Below are 22,635 nucleotides of genomic sequence, written 5' to 3'. Positions count from 1 at the left end.
TGTTGTATAAACATGGGTAACACAACACTTTTGTGCAAATTTGGTTTCTTTACCTTAGGTTGCTTTACCAAAGGTTACTTTCTTTATCAATGTGTGAAATTCTACCAGAAAGGGAGATGCAGTTTTTGGATGCAAAGTGAATGGCATGACTGCAAATTAGTGGCAGTAGAGGAAACACAATTTTATTGTCACTATATAATTAACAGCTGGTTGGATAGATATTTTCTAATTATCCTGTTAGGGATGTTATTACACACCTCTAGAGCAGGTGGGATGTGAACCCAGGCCTCTTGGCTCAGAGGTATGCACACTATCACTATAGTACTCGCAATAACCTACAGGTGCCAAATTTAAAGAGAAGACAGCACAATTAGAAGATGAAGAAGTCCTAACAACAGTGTAATAGAAACATTTACAAAACAGGAAGTGCCCAGGTTCGGTGAAGGCCCTGGTTCAAAGAGAGGGGGGCATCCTTATGAGTACTGGAAGAGACCTGTAAAGCAGTCCAAGAGGGCACGATTGAGGACTATCAGGGAAGTTGATCCCACAAACATGGTAGCATTGTCGGAAGAGAATTAATGACCTGATGTGACCAGGAAAGTTGAGTGGTGAGTATAACATTTAGCTCCCAGATTTGAATGCCACAAAAGGTTCTCTTGAAATATGAGCAGAGGATGCCCACTCAATCATTGACCTTTCTCAGGCACCAACATTCAGAATCAGAAAAATACCCTATCAATGAAGGACATTCGTCAATTATAATTGACTACTGCAGTGTGAATGTCTGATTGCAGCAAAATTAAAGCTTCCACCAGAATAGGCATGTATCAAACTATAATGGGCAGTTACAACTTGTATTTCCATGTTTGCAGAAGAGAGAAAGGAGATAGACAAACAGATGTGCCCCATCTGCGGCATGACTCCAGCTGGACAAGAGATAATGAAGCTGACTAGTTGGCAGCTGCACAGCCCATGTTGCTGATGTTGAGGTGGGTGTGTTGCACTGAAACAGTGAGTAAACTAATGTGAACAGTGATTATTATATATATTTCTTTAACATTTCCAATTGATGAAAGCTTACGTTGTATTGCCTATGGTGGGAAAATGGAATACAATCTACTCCATTAACTTTCTTATAGTGTTGCTACAGTTATTTAGATACAATATTAAAATAAAGATCTAAAATTAGCAATTATATTATCTTGTCACTTATTATTGTCAACATACCATTGGTCTGTGTCTGCCAAATAGCATCAGCCATTCCCCAAAGAGAAGGGAACACAAAAAACACTGGCATTTGTTCTGGTCGTGGATTCCATAAAAACAATGCCGTTATTGATGCAAGATTCGTGATGGTTGCTGTGACATGAAATAAATAAATATGGTTCCACATTATTGTACAAAACTTGCAGTTAATCTTCTTAGCACATCATAATGGGCTTGCGACTATATGCCGTAATGTGTACCAAGCCATAACTTACTCTACTTTTGAAATGCTTCAACATTGTCAAAAGAGTTGAACAACTAATAATCATAGTTTAACACCCCCTTTAAAATCAAAGCTAATCCTTCAACTGCACTCTCCACATGTGAAATTGCAGTATGAGGCATCACAGATAACATCACAGGTGACTATTGGCACCAAAAATAGTGCAAATCCATGATAGAAAAGGACGGACACACTGTCCTTGCTTCTTGCCATTCTCTGCACCACTTCCACCTGCCCAGTTTGTCTATCCCCTGCATATCAGCCTCCTATTGCTGCTCCCTTCCGCACCACACTTTTTACCACTCCCTATCATTTACCTCACTCTGTTAACTGCTCCTTCATATTCTTTACAGAGTCCTTCACAGAGTCAGAGAATTGTTACTGTATTGAGTGAGGCCACTTAGCCCATCATGTCTGCACAAGCTCTCTGATTGACCATTAGGACATTCCCATGTCTTTGCCTGGAAACCTTCAAACTATTTCTATTCAAAACATCAACTAATGTCTTCTTCTATGTCTTGGTTGAAGCTGCCTCCACCACACTGCTAGGCAGTACATTCCAGACGTTAATTGCATTCTGTTTCAACAAAAAAGTTCTTCCATCACATTTACCTGTTTTGCAGAAAATGGCCAGTTCATCTATTTTATCTGCAGCAGTTTCCTCCACTCTATTTACCTCTTCCACTTTGCCTCACTCTGTCTAAGGCTGTCTTCACTGTGGTCTCCCACCTTCTCTCATCTCAGTCATCTGCTAGCTACATTGTTCTCATCCTGTAATGAAAGGAGCTGCAGTGAGAGTTAGGGGGAGCAGAAGTGGGAGGAAACAGTGAAGAGAGCAGGGAGAGCAGGGGAACCAGGAGAAAAGAGAGCAGTGGAATATATGACTGACAAGAAGCCACAAATGAAATTTAATGGAGGGAAGTGTGGAGTGATTCACTTCAGTAGAAACAACTCAAAGAGACAACATAAAATAAAATGTGTAATTCTAAAGGGGCTGCAGGAGCAGAGGAACCTGGTGTATATGTGTATAAGTCATTGAATGTAGCAGGACAGACTGAAAAAATGATTACTACAGCATACAATATCCTAGCTTTACAATTAAGGGCATAGAGTATAAGCGCATGGAGTTTATGTATAAGACACTAGTTTGCTCATAACTGGAGTATTGTATTCCGGTTCTGAATACCACACTTTAGGCAGAATGTGAAAAGCTTGAAGATAGTGCAGAAAAGATTCAAAAGAATCTTTCTAGGATTGATTTTATTTTATTTTATTTATTATTAGGGTGAAGAGCCCAGGCTACGTGGATAGACTGGAGAAGTCAGGTGTGCTTTACTTGAAGAGAAAATTGAGAAAAGATTTGATGAAGATATTCAAAACCAAAATGGATGTGGCCAAAATAAATTGGGAAGAACTATCCACACTGATAATAAAAGCGAAAGTGATATGAGGAAAAAATTATCAGCAACAAGAGGTTAGGATCTAGAACATGTTGCCTGAGAGTATGGAAAAGGCAGGTTCAACTAAGGCATTTAAGAGAGTATTGGATTGCTCTCATAAAGGAAGAGTGTGCAGGGCTATGTGGAAAAGACTGGGAGGTAGCATTAGGTAAATCATTCCTTCAAGAGCACACCTCTGGAGCAGGTGGGACATGATTCCAGGACCTTTGGCTCAAAGGAAGTGACAGTACCTCTGGTGTAGGTGGGACTCAAACTGGGGTCTCCTAGCTCAGTGGTACAAGTGTAAATACTGTTGTAGAACACTTTTGTGAACTTGGCTTGCCCCAAGCCTGATTTTATGCTGAGAAAGTTCACATAGGCAGAAGGGAATTCTTCAGCAGCATTTTCAAAGGGCTCATTCATTACATACAGATTAGGTGCTTATTTGCTCTTTCAGGCTGCTGCTTATGTTCCCACAATTTTTGTGTGTTTTTAAAATGTAAAAACTTATTCCTTTGTGTCCAGTGCTACGGTGCTTTTGGCTGCCTTTACAACATTTATGCTAAAGTTGCCAGTCATGTAGGATTGTATTTGTGGATTGATGATGAGGACCACAAAAAAAAAGCACCATGAGAAAAAGCATAATCTATAACATTGCTGTCATGAGGATCCAGCTCTTCACAACCTATTAGACAAAAAGAAGTCTTGCAGAAGGAGGAGTAGCATGAAGGCAAGCAAAAACAGGTGTGGCATCAATCATCAGCTCCCTTTCTTCTAAAGGACAGTTTACTGAAGATTGCATCATTTGTGTCATTCCTTTCATCTTACAATATTCTGCTCTAAAGCTGGGCCACATTGCATAAATAGGCCTATTCTTATGGTGTGCAGCAGCATGTTAAAATCATAGTAAAGTGAGGGCAAGACTACACTGAAAGATTATAAGATGACAGTATGAATAGTAATGATCAGGATTGTTCAACTGTAGCTGTTATGTGGGTGAGAGAAATGATCCAGATGATGTAATCTTCAGTAAACTGTCCTTTGTCAGTTAGGACTTGGTGATTAATGCCACTCCTGCTCCTTCTCTTCATGCTGTTCCTCTTCTTGCTGGATTTTTTTGTCTGCCCAGGCGGTTATAAATGCTACTCCCTCATGATAGCGATGTTGCAGAACCTCCTCCCTTTCATTCCAGATGCTTTTTCTCGAAGTCTTTGTCCTCAAACAATGAAGACAAACATAATTTCTGTAGCTAAGTGCAACAGCCAGGTAATCTTTGCTGTTTGTTTCTTAGTAATATTTGACTTAGCTTATAAAACAGACTCAAACATTCCTATGAGTTTTGTCACCTTAAGATTTAAAATACAACTTAACTCACCAAAGGCAAACAGCGGTATTCGCCCAGTATATTTTGACATTTTTCCAAATATCACAGAGAAAATGGAATTTGAAGCACCAAAACAGATCATGACATAACCAACAAATTGTATTCCAATTGTACAAGTGACATATGCCTGTGGATAGAAAATAAAGAATGAGTATCCATTAAGTCTACATGTTTTAGTATCCTGTCAATCAGAGAACATTCCTTTTCACTCCACTTTTGTTTCCAACTCCCATAAATTTACCAACATGTCACAATATTACCTCCATGGCTTTCATTTTTGGAAAATCGTGGTTAAACACACCTTCAATTTATTCACTTATATTTTCAATATTCTACAGCAAAATCCATCAGGTCCATGATGTTTGCATATATTATATCCCATTACCTTCACTATTAAAAAAAGAATTTAAATCCATTAAGTTCATCCCAGGACTGAAAACTCGATCATACTGGTTTTTGAGTGAAGGGCTTATGATATGACTGTGCATCTGATCTAGGTAACATTGATAGTACTGCAAATGTCATGCTGCCTGCTTATCAGCATCATAATGGTGCACAGTCAACTGTGACATTCTCAGTGCAGTATGTACTTGACTAGTATGAGTTTCAGCTCTGCATTTCTTAAAGGCAACTCGCAAATTTTAAAAGTGAGGTGCATTCTGGTTGTAGCAGCTAGTGGAAGTATTTGAAGACATGTTAAAGAGAAGGAATAAACATTCTAATGGAGCAGAAGACAGATGGTTACCAAGTTCTCAGATGTAGTGTTGGTGGTCTTAGCAGAGGAAGTAGCAAGGCAGGAAAAGGTCACGTTTCCACAGTGGGATGGGATCAACAAGGCATACATTATAAATGGAATAGTAGAAGGTAGTCACAAAGATCAATATAAGGAGCCTGGGTCTGAGGATTTGGCTACAGTGCAGTAAAAACTACAGTGTCCTCATGAGTGACTAAAAGTCAGGGAATGCATCTTCAAATACCATCTTCTACCTCCTACATCAGCAACTGTCACATGACTCTGTGCTTCACACCCTGCCAGATACTCATCAGCAAACAAGACTTATGCTTAACACTTTGATGTTACAGTTCACTCTCACACTCTTAACAATGATGCTAACTTCACACCCACATCTTGCAGCTTCCATATATTGCCAGGTAATCAGCAATGACAGCACATTATCCAAACACATTGAAACAAACTCACTGATGCTCTTCTCTTCTGCTATGGGACAACGTTACACATAACACAAAAAGTGTAGCTAGTCAGCATCACTGTGAAGCAGATTAGGAGGAGTATTCAGTGAGTCAGCATTGTCACAGTCATCTTTGTCTTTCAATTGGACACAAAAGCAGAAAATGCTAGAAAAACTCAGCAGATCTGGCAGCATCTATAGAGACAAAGCTCAGTTCTGAAGAAGGGTCACTGGACCCGAAATATTAACTCTGGTTCCTCTCCACAGATGCTGCCAGACCTGCCGAGTTTTGTCCAGCAATTTCTGTTATGGGTTTTGAGTTCCAACGTCCAGTGAACCTTCTTCGTAACTTCTTCTTTCAATTGGACAATTAGTTTAAATCAGAAGATGTCATTACTACTGAAGAATACAGTTAAGAAATTCACCTTTAAACTACTTAACATCCAAATTAATTAATCGAATAGAGTCGAGATGGCTGAGTAGGTGATGTGTTGACAGCAATAAAGTAAGTGTGGGACTTTTGGAGGATGCAACTGGACAATTCATAAGGGGGAATAGGGAAATGACAGCTAACTTAAACCAGTATTTTGTATCAGTTTTCACCGTTGAGAACACTATGAACATCCCAAAGATAACACATAAGCAAGGTTATTCAAGAAGGGAGGAGGGATAAACCAGGAAGCTAACCTCAGTGGTGGACAAACTATTGGAAACAATTCTGTGGGACAGAATTAATTAGCACTTGGAAAGGCAGGGATTAATCACAAATGATCAGCATGGGTTTTTTTTTTGAAAGGGAGACTAAATCTAACCAATATGATTAAACTTTTTGAAGAGGTGACCAGGTGTATAGATGAGGGCAATACATTTGATGTGGTATACTTAGATTTCAGCAAGGTTTTTTGTAAAGTCACGATGGGAGACTGATAGCAAAGGTCAGAGCCCATGAATTCAAGGAAATTTGGTGAATTGGATCCAGAATTGACTGAGTGGAAAGAAGCAGAAGGTGATAATCAAGGATTGTCTTTGTATCTGGAAGCCTGTGTCCAATAGGGTTCCACAGGAATTGGTGTTGGTGCCCTTGCTATTTGTGGCATATATAAATAATTTAGATATGAATGTAGGAGGGTTGATCAGTACATTTGCGGATAACACGGAAATTGGTAGAGTGGTAAATAATGAGGAGGACAGTCTCAGATTATAGGGCAATATAGACAGGTTGGTCAGATGACCTGATCAGTGGCAAAAGGAATTCAATCATGGATAAATGTGGTGATGCACTTGGGTAGAACAAATAATGATGAACATTAGGAGCCGGGTAAGTGCCAAGGATGAAAGGGAACTCAGTGTGCATATTGACTGGACCCTTAAAGTGCTGGGGCAGTTAGATGAAATGGCTAAGAAGGCACATGGGATACCTGCCTTTATTGGTTGAGACATTCAGTTTAAGAGCAAGGAGGTTATGCTGGAACTGTATAAGATGTTGGTTAGGCCACGGCTAGAGTAATGTGTGCAGTTATAGAATTCATATTATGGGAGGGATGTGATTGCACTAGAGAAGGTGGAGAGGAGATATACCAGGATGTTGCTTGGGCAGGAGAGGTTTAGTTATGAAAAGGGATTGGATAGACGGGTTGGTTTTCTTGAAGCAGAGGACACTGACGGGTTTCATGATTTAGATGTATAAAATTATGAGGAGCATAGATAGGGTAGACTGGAAGAAACTTGTTCCCTTGGTGAAGGGATCAACGATGAGGAGGCATAGATTTAAGGTAAGAAGCAGCAGATTCGGAGGGGATGTAAGGAAAATCTTTTACATCCAGAGGGTAGTGGGAAATTCCTGTCTATAAGGCTGGTAGGGCCAGAAACCCTCATAATATTCACATAGTATTTAGATGTGCACTTGCGATGCCAATGCATACAACACTATGGGATAAGTGCTGGAAAATTGGATTAGAATAGTTAGGTATTTTGTATTTGACTGGGACAGACTTATGGGATGGCAGGCCTTCTTCTGTAATGTAGACTTCTATGTCTCTAAGGTGAAAATGAGAGGAAAGTTCTTGTAGCAGTCTCTATCACGATAGTCAAAGTATATAACAAATTAATGGGACTAATAATAGACAGGTCACCAGGATCTGATGGCCCTTATCCAATGGGAAGTGACTGGAGAGATAGTGGAGGGATTGGTCAAAAAATTCCAAAATTCACTGGAAAATGGAAGGGTTTCAACAGCTTGGACAACTACTAATGTGATGCCTTTGTTCGAGAATGGTGGGAGACAGAAAGCAGAAAATTATAGGCCATTTAACCAAATATAGAATCATAGAGTTGTATAGCACAGAAACAGACCTTTCAGTCCCATTCGTCCACGCTGACCAAATATTTTGCAAATTATTCAGTCCCATTTGCCAACATTTAGCCCATATCCCTTTAATCCTTCCTATTCATTCATTTGTTCAGTGGCGGGAGTTGGGAGAGAGCGCGAGGGGACTGCTGGGAAGGTGAGCTTTTCAGTTTAAAAAACTTACCTCATGGGTCTACGGCGTCCATTTGTTCAGTGGCGGGAGTCAGGAGAGAGCGTGAGGGGATTGCTGGGAAGGTAAAATCATATATTCTGGCAGTGGCTAAAAAAGGACGGAGAATGTGAAAAACAAGTACAGAGAGTTAGGTTGGAAGCTGCAGTTCAGGACAAACAGGGTAGTTATCTCTTGGATTACTACCAGTGCCATGTGATAACGAGTTAAGAAATAGGGAGAGAGTGCAGCTAAACAGGTGGCGACAGGGCTGGTGTAGGAGGGAGGGCTTCCATTATGTGGATAATTGGAGCACATTCTGGGGAAGGTGGGACCTGTACAGGGTTGCACCTGAACTAGAAGGGCACAAATATCCTGGGAGGGAGGTTTGCTCGAACTATACGGTATGGTTTAAACTAGATTGGCAGGGGGTGGGGAACCGGATTTGGAATTCAGAAGATGAGGTATTCAGCCTTCCAACAGACACAACAGGGAGTGAGGTTGTTAATAAAGAAATGCGGTCAATGGAGCATAATTGTGGTCACAGGGATGGTTTGAAGTGTATATATTGAAGTATACTTCAATGCTAGAAGTATCAGAAATAAGGTGGATGAACTTAGAGCATGGGTCAGTACTTGGAACTACGATGTTGTGGCCACTACAGAAACTTGGGTAACTCAGGGACAGGAATGGTTGTTGGATGTTCCGGGATTTAGATGCTTTAAAAGAAATAGGGAGGGTGGTAAAAGAGGCGGGGGAGTTGCATTGCTAGTCAGGGCTAGTATAGCAGCTACTGAAAGGCAGTTCGAGAATGATATGTCTACAGAGTCAGTTTGGGTTGAGGTCAGGAACAAGAAAGGAGCAGTCACTTTGTTGGGGTTTTTTTACATACCCCCTATTAGTTGCAGAGAAATGGAGGAGCGGATTGGGAGGCAGATACTGGAAAGGTGCAGAAGTCACAGGGTTGTAGTCTTGGGTGACTTCAACTTTCCAAATGTTGATCAGAAACTTTTTAGTTGTAATAGTTTAGATGGAACAGATTTTGTCCAGTGCGTTCAGGAAGGATTCCTGACACAGTATGGAGATAGACCAACATGAGGAGAGGCTACTTTGGATTTGGTGCTTGGCAATGAACCAAGCAAGGGGTTAGACCTGTTGGTAGGAGAGCATTTTGGCGGTAGCGATCATAACTCTGTTACTTTTACAATAGTCATGGAAAAGGATAGGTACATACAGCAGGGTAAGGTTTATAATTGGGGGAAGGGTAATTACAATTCTGTTAGGCAAGCACTGGGTAACATAAAATGGGAACAGATGCTGTCAGGGAAGAGCACTATAGAAATGTGGAGATTGTTTAAGGAATGCATACTGTGTGTGCTCGATATGTTTGTCCCTAGCAGGCAGGGAAGATGCGATTGAGTGAGGGAGCCTTGGTTCTCAAGAGAGGTCGAACGACTAGTTAAGAGGAAGAAGGATGCTTATAAAAGGTTTAGGAAAAGAGGAACGGAAAAGGCTCTAGAGGGATACAAGTTAGCCATGAAGGCACTGAAGAAAGGGCTTCGGAGAGCTATAAGGGGCCATGAAAAAACCTTGGCAGATAGGATCAAGGAAAACCCCAAGGCTTTTTACAGGTACGTGAGGAATAAGAGAATGACCAGAGAAAGAGTAGGGCCAATCAAGGATTGTAAAGGGAATTTGTGTACAGAACCTAAAGAGATAGGAGAGGTCCTTAATTAATACTTTCTTTGGTATTCACAACTGAGAGGGACCTAGTTGTAGGGGAGGACAGTGTGAAACACGCTGGTAGGCTGGAGGTGGTGGATGTTAATAAGGAAGATGTACTGGGAATTTTGAGGAACTTGAAGATAAATAAGTCCCCCGGGCTTGATGGGATTTATCTAAGGATTCTATGGGAAGTGAGGGAAGAGATCGCAGGGCCTTTGGCAATGATCTTTTTGTCCTCACTGTCCACGGGTATAGTGCCGGAAGATTGGAGAGTGGCAAACATCATTCCCTTGTTCAAAAAAGGGAATAGGGATAACTCCAGAAATTACAGGCCAGTTAGTCGTACTTCAGTGGTGGGCAAATTATTGGAAAGGGCTCCGAGAGATAGGATTTATGATCACTTGGATAGGCACAGTTTGATTTGTGATAGCATGGATTTGTGAGGGGTAGATCATGCCTCACAAACCTTACTGAATTCTTTGAAGAGGTGACCAAACACGTGGATGAAGGTAGAGCAGTGGATGTGGTGTACATGGATTTAAGTAAGGTGTTTGATAAGGTTCCCCATGGAGTTCATGCAGAAAGTAAGGAGGCATGGGATGGGGGAAATGTGGCAGATTGGATTCAGAATTGGCTGACCCTTAGAAGACAAAGGGTGGTACTGGATAGAAAATATTCAACATGGTGCTCAGTTACAATTGGTGTACCACAAGGATCTGTTCTGGGTCCTCTTCTATTTGTGATTTTTGTAAATGATTTGGATGTAGGAGTGGAAGGGTGGATTAGTAAGTTCGCGGACGATACAAAGGTGGGTCGAGTTGTGGATAGTGCGGAGAGCCGTCCTAGGTTACAAAGGGACATTAATAGGATGCAGAGCTGGGCTGAGAAGTGGCAGATGGAGTTTAACCCTGAAAAGTGTGAGGTGATTCATTTTGGAAGGACAAACTTGAAAGCCGAATACAGGGTTAACGGAAAGATTCTTGGCAGTGTGGAGGAGCAGAGGGATCTTGGGGTTCATGTCCACAGTTCCCTGAAAGCTGCCACCCAGGTTGATAGAGTTGTTAAGAAGGCGTATGGTGTGTTAGCTTTCATTAATAGAGGGATTGAGTTCAAGAGCCGTGAAGTTATGCTCCAGCGATACAAAAACCTGGTTTGGCCACACCTGGAGTATTGTGTCCAGTTCTGGTCGCCTCATTACAGGAAAGATGTGGAAGCGTTGAAAAAAGTGCACAGGAGATTTACCAGGATGTTGCCTGGAATGGAGGGAAGGTCTTATGAGGAAAGGTTGAGGGAGCTAGGGCTTTTCTCTTTAGAACGATGAAGGATGAGAGGTGACTTGATAGAGGTGTACAAAATGATCAGAGGTACAGATAGAGTAGACAGCCAGAGACTTTTTCCGAGGGTGAGGGTAGCTAATACGAGGGGGCATAGTTTTAAAGTGAGTGGAGGTAGATATAGGGGAGACGTCAGAGGTAGGTTCTTTACTCAGAGAGTGGTCAGGGCGTGGGATGCATTGCCGGAGAGGGTAGTGGAGTCAGCCTCATTAGGAGCATTCAAGCGGGTATTAGAGAGGCATATGGATGATATTATAAGGTAGGGGTGGAGGTTAGATAGAACTTAGGTTTAGGGTAAAAGTTCAGCACAACATCGTGGGCCGAGGGGCCTGTACTGTGCTGCACTGATCTATGTTCTATGTTCTATGTTCATGTACCCATGCAGATGCCTTTTAATTGTTGCAATTGTACCAGCCTCTACCACTTTCTCTGGCAGCTCATTCCATACAAACACCACCCTCTTCATGAAAATGTTGCCCTTATGACCCTTTTATATGCTTCCCCTCTCACCTTAAGCCTACACCTTCAGGTTTTACACTTCCCTACTTGGGAAAAAGGCCTTAGCTCTTCACCCTATGCATGAATCCATAGAATCCCTATAGTGTGGAAACAGGCCCTTTGGTCCAACAAGTCCACACCGACCCTCAGGACATCCCACCCAGACCCATTACCCTATACATCCTTGAGCACTATGGGCAATTTAACATAACCAATCCACCCAGCCTGCACATCTTTGGATTGTGGGAGGAAACCAGAGCACCCGGAGGAAACCACGCAGACACGGGGAGAACATGCAAACTCCACACAGACAGTTGCCGGAGGGGGAATTGAACCCAGGCCCCTGGTGCTGTGAGGCAGCAGTGCTAACCACTGAGCCACGGTGGCAGCTTCATGATTTTAGAAAACTCTATAAAGTCATCCCTCAGTCTTTGACACTCCAGGGAAAATTGCCCCAGCCTATCAGGGTCTCCCTATAACTCAAACCCTCCAACCCCAGGAACATTCTTGCAAGTCTTTTCTGAACCCTTTCAAGTTCAATAACGTCTTTCCAATAGCAGAAAGACTAGAATTGAATGCAGTATTCCAAAAGTGGCCTAACCAATGTCCCAAACAGCTGCAACATGACATCCCAACTCCTAAACCCAATGCACTGACCAATAAAGGCAAGTGTACCAAATGCCTTCTTCAACACCCTGTCTACCTGTGACTCCACCTTCAAGGAACTATGAACCTGCACCCCAAGGTCTCTTTGTTTGGCAACACTCCCCAGGACCCTGCCATTAAGTGTATATGTCCTGCCCTGAGTTGCCTTACCAAAATGCAACACCTCACATTTGTCTAAATTAAATTCCACCTTCCACTCCTCGGCCCATTGGCCTATCTGATCATGGTCCCATTGCACTCTGAGATAACCTTTTTCACTGCCCACTACACCTCCAATTTTGGTGTCATCTGGAAATTTACTAACCATTCCTCCTATATTCACATTCAAATCATTTATATAAATGACAAAAAGCAGTGGACCCAGCAACAATCCTTGCGGCACATTGCTGGTCACAGGCCTCCTCCAGTCTGAAAAACAAGTCTCCGCCACCACCTTCTGTCTCCTACCTTCAAGTCAATTTCGTATCCAAACGGCTAGCTCTCCCTGGTTTCCATGTGATCTAACCTTGCTAACCAGTCTACCATGCGGAACCTTGTCGAACGTGAAGCTGAAGTCCATGCAGAAAACATTCGCAATTCTGCCTTCATCAATCTTCTTTGTCACTTCTTCAAAAAACTCAAAACATCTGTCTTTGGAAAATGTTCGATCTATTGTTAGAGTCTATTATTAAGGAAGAAATAATAGGACATTTAGAAAAGCTTAATGCAATCAAAAGGGTCAGCATGGTTTTGGGAAAGGTATGTCATTTTTGAGGATATTTCAAGTGGAATTGATAAAGTGGAATTGGTAGATGTAGTGTATTTGGGTTTTTGTAAGGCATTTGATAAGGTACCACATAAAAGGTCATTACAAAAGATAGGAGCTCATGGTATTGGAGGAAATGTGTTAGCATGGTTAACATACAGACAACAGAGAGTCTGAATTAATAATTGAGTACAACAAGGAACCATCCTCAGGCCTCAACTAATTAGTCCATATTAATAACTTGGAGGAGGAGAGTGTAATGAATCCAAATGTGCTGACAATTCAAAAATAGATGGGAGGGCATGTTGTTATGGGAACATAAAGAATCTGCAAGGGGATGAAGACGGGTTAAGTGAGTGCGCAAAACTTGGCTGATGGATCTTTTTGTAGGTCATGCACTTTATGAAAAATCAAAAGGTAGACCATTATTTAAATAGAGAGAGGCTCCAAACAAAAGTACAGCACAAAAAGTTCTGGATGTTCTTATGCATTAAATACAAAATTAGCATGCAGGTGCAGCAAGTAATTTAGAAGGCAAATGGACATCTGGCCTTAATTGCTAGGAGGTTAGAGTTTTAAAACATTCTTGATACAATTGTTTTGGCTGTTGGTGAGATCAAATCTGTGTACTGATTTGGTTCTCATATTTAAAAAGAATGTGGATGCTGCTTGGCCTGCTGTGTTCATCCAGCTCTGCACCTTGTTGTCTTGGATTTTCCAGCATCTGCAGTTCCTACTATCTCTGACTTCTGGTTGAAGGGGTTGACTTATGAAGATCATCCTACAGGTTAAACCATTGTTCACTCGAGTTTAAAAGAATGAGGGGTAATCTTTTTTTATATTCACTCAGAGAACATGGGCATTGCTGGCTGGCCAGCATTTATTGGCCATCCTCGTTGCCCTTGAAAAGGTGGTAGAGAGCTACTTTCTTGAACTGTTGAAATTCATGTGCTGTAGGTTCACCCACAACGCCCTTTGGGAGGGAAATTCAGGATTTGACTGAGCGACAGTGAAGGAATGGTAATATATTTCCAGGTCAGGATGGTAAGTGATTTGGAGGGGAATTAGCAGGTGGTGGTTTCCTACATTTCTGCTGCCTTTGTCCTTCTGGATAGAAGTGGTCCTAGGTTTGTGAGGTGCTGTCTAAGGATTTTTGGTGAATTTCTGTAATGCATCTTGCAGATAGTACAACACTACTGCTACTCAGAGTTGGTGTTGGACGACATGGATGTGATGCCAATCAGGCAGGCTGCTTTTTTCCTGGATGGTGTCAAGCTTCTTGAATGTTGTTGAAGCTGCACACATCAAGGCAAGTGGGGAGTAACACATTACACTCGTGACTTGTGCCTTATAGATGGTTGTCAGGCTTTGGGGAATCAGGAGGTGAGTTACTCACCATAATATTCCTAGCCTCTGATCTGCTCTTGTGGCCATTGTGTTTATGTCAAGTCAAGCTGAGTTTCTGGTCAATGGCAACCCCCAGGATGTTGATAGTGAAGGATACACCATTGAATGTGGTGATTAGATTGTTTCTTATTGGAGATGGTGCAATAATGCTGTGGCCTTAAGAGATTTATTTTATCCTGGATTCTTTTAAGAGAGGTTTTAAGGCAGAGGTACTGAGCTGACTGGTGTAGTTTCATAAAGTAAATAGTTTGGGAGGCCTTTGGGTTTTTTTTTAAAGTTGGAACAAAAGAAGCAACGTGGATGGGTGTGGCCAGCTCTCACAGACTAGGATTTCTAGTTTTTAGTTTTTAGCTTTGAGATTCAGCATCAGTTGCCATTGGAGTCTCATCAAGGTTGGAAGCTACAGTAAATGTGCCCCGGCTGCTACTCTCCCTAAGTTTTCTCTTGATGTTTTTACTTCTGGATTGCTGAGGTTACCTGTGAGACAAATCTATTTTCTGAATTTTGCAAAGGGGTGTGTATGTGATGTTACTATATTGGACCAGTCAATTAGTAATAGTTACTGTATCTACTATTCTGTTAAGTTTTCCAATAAAGTTGTTATTCTAAGTTCTTCTTTCTACTGTTGTGTTTTAACTATAGTGTTTGAAAAGACTGTGTTTTGCCTAACCTTGAGTAGTTTGTCCAATCGAATTGCATCTGGAACACAGCACCTTTAAAATGGGAAAAAGTTAGGGTCAAGGCTATCTTCTTAATATATTTTGAGCTGTTCTGGTCTGGTCCATAACAAATTAGGGGCTCGTGTGGGGATCAAAATCTCTAATTCCAGTTTGGGTTTCGGATTATTGGACGTGTAGTCAACGAGTGGTAAGTGTTAGTGTCATTTGTTTCGAGTGTTGCATTTGGTTGGTTTAAACAGGGTGTGCCTTGTGTAGTAATGATTCTTTCAGTCAGTAAGAGATTCCTGAGGATGGAAGAAGTCACTCTGAGAGTTTTACAGAAAGTGAGCAAGGGAAAGTTTTCTGAATTGGCAAACAAGCTAGGGTTGGGTTTTTCCCGTGTGGGCGAAGAAAGGGGAGATAGTTGTGGCAATCGTGCAGCATTTACAATTGCCAGAAATGCCATCAGAATCTTCTGAAATAGCTGAAATTCAATTGAAAATGAAGCAGCTTGAACTTGAAAAGGAAATGAAACAGTTTGAATTATGATTAAAAACAGACGAAAAAGAAGGGAGAGGAAAGCCCAAGCAGAGGAAAAAGAAAAAAGAGAGAGAGAAGAAAGTTCCAAATCTCCTTAAAGAATTTACTTGTGAGGGTAAGTTTTACTCACATATGCCAGGAGGAGCAAGTAAAGAAGTTAAAATTTTATGAGATACGGGAGCATGTCAGTCGTTGATGGTGAGAAATTAGGAGATATGTAACTTAGAACGAGTATTGTCAGAAAAAGCGGTGATATGTCGAATTCATGGGAGACGACAAGTGTTCCATTATATAAAGTGAGGTTGGACAGTTGGTTGGAGGCTGAAAGGTGACGTGGTGTAAGGAGTACTAGAGAAACACTCAGTTCTAGGAATACACTTTGCCTTTGTTAATGATATAGTTGGATCAAAGGTGGGAGTAATATTTAATATATTTGAAAAGTCAGTGGAAAGTCAGGCAACTGAGGTATTACAGGAAGCATATCCTTGGATTTTTCCTGAGTCTGTGATAACAAGGTCACAAAGCCACAGGTTGAAGCAGGAGAAGAAATCAAAGAATAAAGAAAAGGAAATTGAAGTACAATTATCAGAGACCATGTTTGATCAAATGATTGAGAACAAGCAAGAACACGTGGAAGACAAAGTGGATATTTTCAGTTCAGAGAAATTAACTGAATTACTACAGCAAGAGAAACTAAAGCACCTGTATCAAAAAGTGTACACAGAAGAATCTGAGTGTATCCCAGAATGTTACTATCTTAAAAACAAAGTCTTGATGAGGAAATGGAGACCATCACATATTCAGGCTGATGAGAAATGGGCAGAAGTTCATCAAGTTGTATTACTAGTGGGTTATAGAAAGGAGGTGTTGCGGGTAGCACATGAATTACCAGCAGGAGATCATTTGGGAGTAAGGAAAACTCAAGCCAAAATACAAAAACATTTTCACTGGCCTGGACTGCGTAAGGATGAGGTTGAATTTTTCCAGGCATGTCATACATGTCAAGTAATTGGAAAACCTCAGGCAGCAATAAAAGCCAGCACCCTTAATATCCATTCCCACATTTGAGGAACCTTTTACAGGGATCTTAATTGATTGCATAGAACCCCCACCTAAAACAAAAAGTGGAAATCAGTATTTGTCGACCATAATGGATGCGTCTACTAGATTTCCAGAGGCCATTCTATTACGTAGTATCATGCCTAAAAGGATTGTAGAAGTTACTCAAATTTTATGCTAGATACAGATTACCCACAGAAATACAATCAGATCAAAAGTCAAATTTTACATCAAAATTATTCAAGGAAGTTATGGATAGCTTAGGAATAAAATAATTCAAATCCACTGCACACCATCTAAAATTGCTGGGAGCATTAGAACGGTAGCATCAAACTTTAAAGACCATGTTGAGGGCTTATAGTCAAGACTATCCAGAGGACTGGGATAAGGGAATTCCATTTGTACTTTTTGCAGTTAGGGAGCAACTGAAACATATAAAACACTGAAGAGGTGCTAAGGCTGCCCATAACTGAGTAGCACAAAATGGCCAACGGCTGCCCATAACTGAACATCACAAAATGGCTGACAGTTGCCCATGGCTAATGCTGGCAGTAACATTTACTCAAGGTCGCTGAATGTGCATAATATTTGATTAATGTAATTTTCATAAGTAGAAGAATAGCAGCTCTGTAAGACATAGATAATAACATTTAACATTTGATTCAGCTAATGCATAAGTAACAATTGCAGCTCAAGGTTGTAGGTTGTGCATAAGCACGGATTAGTTGTTTAATCAATAATTATAGATATAGATTCCAAATTAATTATAGAAAAGCGTTAAAGGAAAAGATTCAAACCACATTCAGACAGTAAAAGCAACTCCCTTTATCATTACAGGGAGGAATGAATACAGAGATTAGCAGACATTGGAATGTGGATTGAATGAACATATTATGATGCAACTTGTTAGCTATACAATTCTAACATTAGGTGTAACCACATAACTTTGTTTGAACTGGTCAAAAATCAATATTCTTTTGTATTTCCTGTAATGAGAAATCTAAAAGATCCTGAAGTAGTAGGCAAGTATCCAATTAACTGGCAGTTAACATGGTGCAGCTGGCAAATATTACATGAATACAGTATCCATTGTCAAAAGCCTCAAGAAAGGAGATAACAGTCTGGAAAACATCATGAAGGATCAGGAGTGGACCACAAGCCTGTCCGTCTCTTTGTCGTTTTGTTGAAGCAAGCTTAAATTGTATAAGATGCTGTACCAGAGAGCCAATTACAGAGGGATAACTCGGCTCCGCTGACCAATAGTAAGCAAAGGGGTTGTGTGCACTCTAAGTTTAAACTGTATAAGGTAAGCCTTTCTGAAGCTTTTTGTGTGCCTTTTTGCTGTGTTATATCTGACGGGTAAATCACAATAAAGGTAACCTTAATCCGCCTTGTGACTCGGACTCCCATTGAAAATATGAGATCTGACAGGGGGCTTGACAGGGTAGATGAGTTGATGCTTCCAGTATTTCAAACAATGGTATATTGTTACAGAATAAGGGGACATTCATTTGAAACTGAGATGCCAGTAGGCCCTTCACCCAGAAACGAGTGAATGTCTGGAATTCTGTCGTCCAGATAATTGCAGAGGCTCAATTACTTGAAGTATTTAATGAAGCAGTAGATAGATTTTTGAAATATCAGGGAGTTGAAGGCTATGCTGAGCTGGCACAAAATAAAAGTTGAGGCCTGGAACAGATCAGCCATGATCCGATTGAAGGGCAAGGCAGGCTTGAGGGCCCTGATCACCTCCTCCTATTTCATATGCTGGACAAGAGATGGCAGTGAGATTATGCAGAGGACAAGCACATCTCATCTCCTGAGCATCTTGGAATAGACAACGCTGTGAATGAAATAAACATTCCAAACAACTCAAATGACCCCAAATGTTCACTGCTACCTAAACTTACTTCAAGATTGCTGGACCTATTGAGAGTGCTATCATAACATCTTACATCACCACAGGAAATCTCAATACATTTTACAGCTAGTGAAGTACTTTTGAAGTGTGGTCACTTCTCTATTGTAGGAAATAACATAGCAAATTTATGTGCAGCCTGGTGTAACAGCTGTGATGATCAGATATTCTGAAATTAGCAATTATCGTGGGCAACAGGTAGGAGCTTATAGAAAGATGGCCCATGATCAGGCTGCAAATTGTGGGAGTCAGTTGTTGGTGGCGATCATGGTCTGTACATGGGTTTGTGGAGTACTGGCTGTGATTATAGATTGCTGACCAAGAGAGAAGTAGCAGTTACTATGGGCTGCAGATTGGTATCTGGAGGTGCAAGGTTACTATTCTTGCAGGGGTTAAAGAGGGTGAAACTGGCAGAGGTGAGACAAATGGAATTCCATGCAAGTAAATGTGAGGTTAACTACCTTGAACCAAAAATGTATAGAACAGGGTACTTCTGAATTTCTAGGTGGAGTACTTACTAGTGCAGTTGGGGAAGGTTTAAACTAAAATGGCAGGGGGTTGAAAACCAATGCAGAGAGATAGAAGAGAGGGAAACAAGGGCTAAAACAAAAGTCAGAACAGGAAATAAGAAAAGTGACAGGTAGAGAATTCAAGGGCAAGATTCAAATAGAGTCACAGTGCAAAATAGTAGGAACAGGTCTAATGATGTCAAAAAGTCAAGCCTTAAAGTCTTACGTCTTTGTGCAAAGAACATTCGCAGTAAAGTGGATGGATGAATTAGTCATGCAAACAGTTATAAACGATATGATATAGTTGGGGTATGGAGAAGTGGCTGCATGGTCACCGGGGATAGAAACTGAATATTCAAAGTTATTCAGTTTTAGGAAGGACAAACAAAATAGAAAAGAATGTGGGGTAGCATTGCTGATTAAATAGGAAATCATCACAGTAGTGATGAAGGATATTAGCTCTGAAGGAATGGAACCTATATGGGTAGAATTTAACAACACCAAGGTTTAATAGTGGGGTTTGTATATACAGCCCCAAACTATAGCAGTAATGTTGTGGAAGGCATTAAACAGGAAATCAGACATCTAAGCAATAAAGGTACAGCTGTATATATGGACAACTTTAATCTGCATAAAGATTGGGCAAATCAAATCAGTTAAAATATCATAGAGGAGGAATTCCTGGAGTATGTATGAGATAGTTTTCTGGATCAATATTCTGAGGAACCAACTGGAGAACAGACCATAAGAGACTGGGAACTGTGTAATGAGAAAGGAATAATTGGCAATCTAGTGTGCATGACTCCTTGGGGAAGAGTGACCATTAAATGATAGAGTTCTTCATTAAGATGGAGAGTGACATGGTTAATTCTGAGACTAAAGTCCTGAATCTAATTAAAGGAAATTATGTTGGTATGAGGTGCAAATTGGCTATGATAAATTGGGGAATGTTCCTTAAAGGGACGGTGAATAAGTGATGACAAACATTTAAAGAACACATGGAGGAACTGCAACAATTGTTCATTTCTATCTGGCACAAAAATAAAACAGTAAAGGGAAAGTATTAGATCCAGCACAAGGGCATACAAATTGGCCAAAATAAAACACAGCTGAGGATTAGAAATAGTTCAGATTTCAGCTAAGGATGACGAAGGGATTGATGAAGAAGGGGGAAAGTGGAGTACAAGAGTAAACGTCCAGAAAATATAGGTCACTTACAATCAGAAATAAATAGATGGCAGACAATTAAATACATTATCTTCATTCTGTCTTCCTAAAGGATGTCACAAATAGCATTCCAAAAATTTTGGGGAACACAGGGAAAAATTGAAGGAAATCAATAGGGATATCGTGAAGGGAAAATGATGGGATTGAAGGCCTATTAATCCCCAGTTCTGAGGAAGGGTCACCGGACCCGAAACATTAACTCTGTTTTCGCCTCCACAGATGCTGCCAGACCTGCTGAGCTTTTCAAGCAGCTTTGTTTTTGTTCCTGATTTACAGCATCCGCAGTTCTTTCGGTTTCTATTAATCCCCATGGTCATATATTCTACTCCTAGAGTACTTAAGAAAGTGGCCCTAGAAATAGATGCATTGGTGCATCTTTCAAGATTCTATAAGCTTTTCAACAGTTCCTATAGATTGGAGAGCAGTTAATGCAACCCACAATTTTAAACAAAGGATGGTACAGAGAAAACCAGGAATCATAGTTTGGTTAGCCTGACACCAATCATGCAGAAAACGCACAAAGCTATTATAAATGATTCAACAGGAAAACACTTGGAAAACAGTCACAGGATCAAATATAGTCAGTGTGGATTTAAGAAAACGTAAATCATACTTGACAAATCTACTGGAATTTATTGAGGATGTAACTAGTAGAGTTAAGAGGGAGCCAGTGGATGTGGTTTACTTTGACTTTCAGAAGGCTTTTAATAGGGCCCACTTAAGAGATTAGCATGTAAAATTAAAGCACATGAGTTTGGGGGTAGCGTACTGACATGGATATACAGAACTGTTTGGCAGACAGGAAACAAGGAATGGGAAATATACAGCTCATTTTTCAAAAGCCAGGTATTGAATAATTGGGTACTGCAGGGATCAATGCTTGGACCCCAGCTATTTATAATATAAATTAATGATTTAGATGAGGGAACTAAATACATTTTCAAGTTTGCAGGTGATACAAAGCTGAGAGGGAGAATGAGCTATGAGGTGAATGCAGAGATGCTTCAGTGTGATCGGGATAAGTTGAGTGAGGGTGCAAATACATGGCAGAGATTCGTTTTTTTGAGAATCCTACCAATAACCTACCCATGCCTTGTTTGCCTCCCCAAATGCATTATCTCAGAATTGAATTTCATTTGTCGATTTGGTGAGCCTCTGACCAGCCCACCGATATCTTCCTACAGTATGCAGCTTCCTTCCTCACTATTAATAACAGTAAATTTTCAGATCATCTCAGAATTTCTTAATCATTCACATTTAAGTCTAAATCATCAGTATATGCCAATTTATATCTTCCCTTTAAAAATATGTTCTGACTGCCTTTCATTAAACCATGATTCACAAAATGATGATTTATACCACCCCTCAGAAATTTTCTCCAAAAATTTTTGCATTGCTGAGATTAGGCTGATTGGGCTATAATTGCTTCTTCTGTTCCTTTCTAATTTTTTTTAAACCAATAGTGCAGCATTAGCCGCCCTTCAGTTCTTTGATACCATAGCTGTCATCAAAGTTAACTAGAAAATGATAGTTAGGGTCTCCACTCTTTATTCCCTTGGCGACTTGTGATACATTTTATCTGGGCCCAGAGATTTATCCATCTTCAAGGACAGTAAATACCTTATTATTTCCTCCCTCGCTATGTTTATCCCATCCAACATTTCACACTACCTTCAATAAAGTATAACATGAAAGTAAACTTAGCTCAACTGTCCTGAAATTAGTTTGCTTTAGGGTTCACATGAGCCTGTCTGCCTCATCAAACTACTGGCTTGGCTTCTTCCTGTCTTTGAGCGACCTCTTGGCTCACCTCTGGATCCATGTGTTCCTCATCCAACTAGACCTCTTGCTCCTGCATCTTTTCCTCTCCCAAGACATTCCCCCTTTATCAAGTGAGGTTGTGGATGCAGCACATGACCACGATATGGGAAACTCTCTGGTTTATGTTACAAAGCAATAGCAGACCAGTCGAGACATTGGAACGTCATTTTGAGCAATCACATTGCTTGCTCAATTAAAGCCCTTCTGCAGGCTTGTGCAGCATTGTCAGTTTGGAAATTCTGACAGGCATCATCAGCTATGTCTTGAAGGGTACTCCTTGTCACCCAGCAGCCCATCAACATGTAACAACCTCCTGGCTATGCAGAGATTCACAATATTTGTCCAGTGCAATCAGATGATCTGCACAATAATGAAGTGGAATCTTTTCTATTGACAAACACAGCTGGTTGCTGCCAGCATGCTCTGGCAGCAATATGGATGCAATTGATTGCACTTTGTATCTGTGGGATTCCTGCTACGTCAGCAAAGAAGACTGCCTGACTCTTTGG

The 22,635-nt window shown here is 40.8% G+C and overlaps 1 protein-coding gene across 2 annotated transcripts in view; it reads right to left on the bottom strand.

The window, feature by feature from the left end:
• The window catches only part of unc93a (unc-93 homolog A), a 136,395-nt gene that overhangs the window by 8,484 nt on the left and 105,276 nt on the right, over window positions 1–22,635 (bottom strand). For both annotated transcript variants that reach the window (XM_048601424.1, XM_048601425.1), the window contains exons 6-7: window positions 4,304–4,439; window positions 1,228–1,359 (exon numbers count right to left, since the gene is read on the bottom strand). In XM_048601424.1, coding sequence (XP_048457381.1) covers window positions 1,228–1,359; window positions 4,304–4,439 — 268 coding nt within the window. The remainder of the gene's footprint in view (window positions 1–1,227; window positions 1,360–4,303; window positions 4,440–22,635) is intronic.

The sequence above is a fragment of the Rhincodon typus genome, chromosome 9 (assembly GCF_021869965.1).
Source record: "Rhincodon typus isolate 14 chromosome 9, sRhiTyp1.1, whole genome shotgun sequence".
Classification (NCBI taxonomy): domain Eukaryota; kingdom Metazoa; phylum Chordata; class Chondrichthyes; order Orectolobiformes; family Rhincodontidae; genus Rhincodon; species Rhincodon typus.
The sequence above is the reverse complement of the archived record's forward strand: the minus strand, read 5'-3'. Positions and strand labels throughout refer to the sequence as shown.